The sequence below is a fragment of the Penaeus vannamei genome, chromosome 8, assembly GCF_042767895.1.
Source record: "Penaeus vannamei isolate JL-2024 chromosome 8, ASM4276789v1, whole genome shotgun sequence".
Taxonomy (NCBI): Eukaryota; Metazoa; Arthropoda; class Malacostraca; order Decapoda; family Penaeidae; genus Penaeus; species Penaeus vannamei.
In genome coordinates, this window is record NC_091556.1 from 16019897 (window position 1) to 16022396 (window position 2500).

The following is a 2500-nucleotide window of genomic DNA, read 5'->3' on the forward strand; positions in this document are numbered from 1 at the left end:
CCGCAGCGGTGTCCCTTCCGTGCTCGGAGGTTCACTGCTACTGTTAGTGTTGGCATGGGTATGTCCGGTCCCCACGCCGCCCTTCACATCACTACTGTTGGCATGGACCACAGAGCCCGGGCCAGGCTCTGCAGTCCTATAGGCTAAAAAATTCTGGGCCATTTTGAGAGATTCGTGCATGTGCGCGGGCTCGGCGTTGGCCACGCTGGTCACGGCAGCGACGTGTCCGGAGAAGTGCACCTCGCCCAAGGGCGGCGAGTCCACGCCCCCGCCGGGGTACGCGGAGCCTCCTTGCCGGGACATGATCATGTTCTTCAGTCGACTCTGCACGCTGACGGAGCCGTGTGGGCTTGCCTGGGGCACGCCCGCACCCCCTTCCAAAGTTTGACCCGAGTACCCGCCCGCAGACACTCTAGAGCCGAGTAAACTCTGCGTGGGGGGAGGCGGCGGGTACCCAGGCTTCTCGTTTGGGTGATCGGCTGTATGAGGGGTGTGAGGGGCGTGCGGCGTGTGAGGGGCGTGAGGGGACGGCAGCGTCGTCATGGTGAACCCTCCTGTGACAGGTGACGCCTCAGGCGCCGACACTGCAGGCGACGCCATGGGGGACTTGAACATGCCGCCCTGTTGTTGCTGCTGCTGTTGTTGTTGTTGCTGCTGCTGTTGCTGCTGCTGTTGTTGTTGTTGCTGCTGCTGTTGTTGCTGCTGTTGCTGTTGTTGTTGTTGCTGCTGCTGCTGCTGTTGCTGTTGTTGTTGATGGAAGTCGTTAGAGCCTGGGTAGCGGTGGGGATGGGGGGACGAACCCCCCACTACCCCGTTTCCCTGGTTTTGCGTGAGGAAACCGTTGGGCGGCCCACTCGCGAAGGCGGGGACGGACGTCTGCGGCGTCTGGGGGGAGAAGTGTCCCTGCGGCACGTAGCCCGCAGTGCCATTCTCGCCGGGGGCGTTGAACTGTCCGTTAAACTGACTGTTGAACTGCGAAACTGGTACACTGGGGGCAGGGGGAGCGGGGGGCCCGTTGGGCCCACCGGGGAAATTGAACATGGGTTGACGGGGCTCGAACTGGCCGAATTGATGTGGTGGTGGCGGTGGTGGGGGTGGGTGACCCATGGGTGGGTGGCCCAAACTTGGGGGATGGAACGGGGGCGGCCACTGCCCCTGTGGTGCCTCGCCGCCCCATACAGCGTTGGGGAAGCGCTCCCTCATGTGTGGGAAAGGTGGGATCTCTGGGGGCGGCAGGGGAGGCTGCTCGCCCATGCCGGGACCGGGGAAGAAAGGCATCATAGCACCCATACCGGCCTGTCGACGCTCCATCTTCTCGCCGCGGGGAGTCTGTGGACGGAAGAAAAACACAATTAGCATTCATAATCATACAAAATTGCATTCTTGCACAAATAAAATCCTAACTGCAATTCTTACAAGATAAAAGATCGCAAAGTTTCATAGTAACTTAATGTAAAGAAGAGACAGCGCTGCCTTTGACGTCCTTGCAAGGATGACGAGACAAGAGACCCAGGCGGGAGGGGAGATGGAGGGGGGGGGGGTGAAACTGGCAGGGCGGGAAGGTGGTAAAGGCGGGTAGCCTGGCAAGTGTCTGGGGCATGTCTGGCGGTCGCCTAGCAGAATGACGACCTTCATCACCCTCCAGCGGCATCTCCATCATCACCAGTCTACTGTTTGTAAACAAGCTCACGTGGTCCACAAGTGCTTTATAATAATTACTCATAATTGGGTCAGCTGATGATCATGTGTTCTACGGCCATGTGCGGCTGTGTTTACAAACAAGACCACGTGTCTAGCCAGAGCAGAGCAAAGTGCAACCGCCCTTACCCGCGGGAGCGTTAAGTGCGCATTCGGCTTGCGAACTTTCCCCTACTTCCCTCCCCTCGCTGAGAACAGGAGGGGGAAGGGGAGTTCCTCTCACACCCTAGGGTAAGGTGAAGTGTGGGGGAGGGTGGCACACAAATACCACCCTTCGGCGCCCCCGCCACTCGGAGCAGCGTTTAAATGTCATTCTTCCTTCACCCTAATTCAACAGGTGATTGTGGCAGAGGGGGAAGGGGGTTGTCTATAGGGAAATTTCGCCTTTATGCTAGCCTTCTGCACGGACCCACCCTGGCAGCGAAGGGGCCCTGCAGACGAATAATACACCACCCTCTTGACCTTGAGATTCTCATGATGCAAGTGTAACTGTGTTTCCCCGTCCACTTTCTCCCCTCCTCTGCGTCACCCACTCGTTCCTCCCCTCCTCTGCAGCTGGGTCACTGGCCTCCCATCCACTCGGACATGCCGTCACTCCCGCCCAAGGTCGCCTCACGCAGCGGGGAAGCAGTCGTCGGGTGCCCTCGGAGGGCTACTGCAAATCATGGCTCCGCGCACAGAAGGACGCCAAGGGCACTGCTTTCGAATATTTCACCTTGGCGCCGTCGCTGAGCATCCCTCTCTTACTCCCGCTGTCAATGATTTTTACTGCGAGTTTAGAATCTGTGATCGAAGGCAGCGC

The 2500-nt window shown here is 59.0% G+C and overlaps 1 protein-coding gene across 4 annotated transcripts in view; it reads right to left on the reverse strand.

Moving 5' to 3' along the window:
• Positions 1 to 2500, reverse strand: part of Tet (Ten-Eleven Translocation (TET) family protein) — a 176448-nt gene that overhangs the window by 16029 nt on the left and 157919 nt on the right. For all 4 annotated transcript variants that reach the window (XM_070124405.1, XM_070124404.1, XM_070124406.1 and 1 more), the window contains one exon: positions 1 to 1329. This exon is cut by the window's left edge and continues 1153 nt beyond it. In XM_070124405.1, the coding sequence (XP_069980506.1) occupies positions 1 to 1329 (1329 nt within the window). The remainder of the gene's footprint in view (positions 1330 to 2500) is intronic.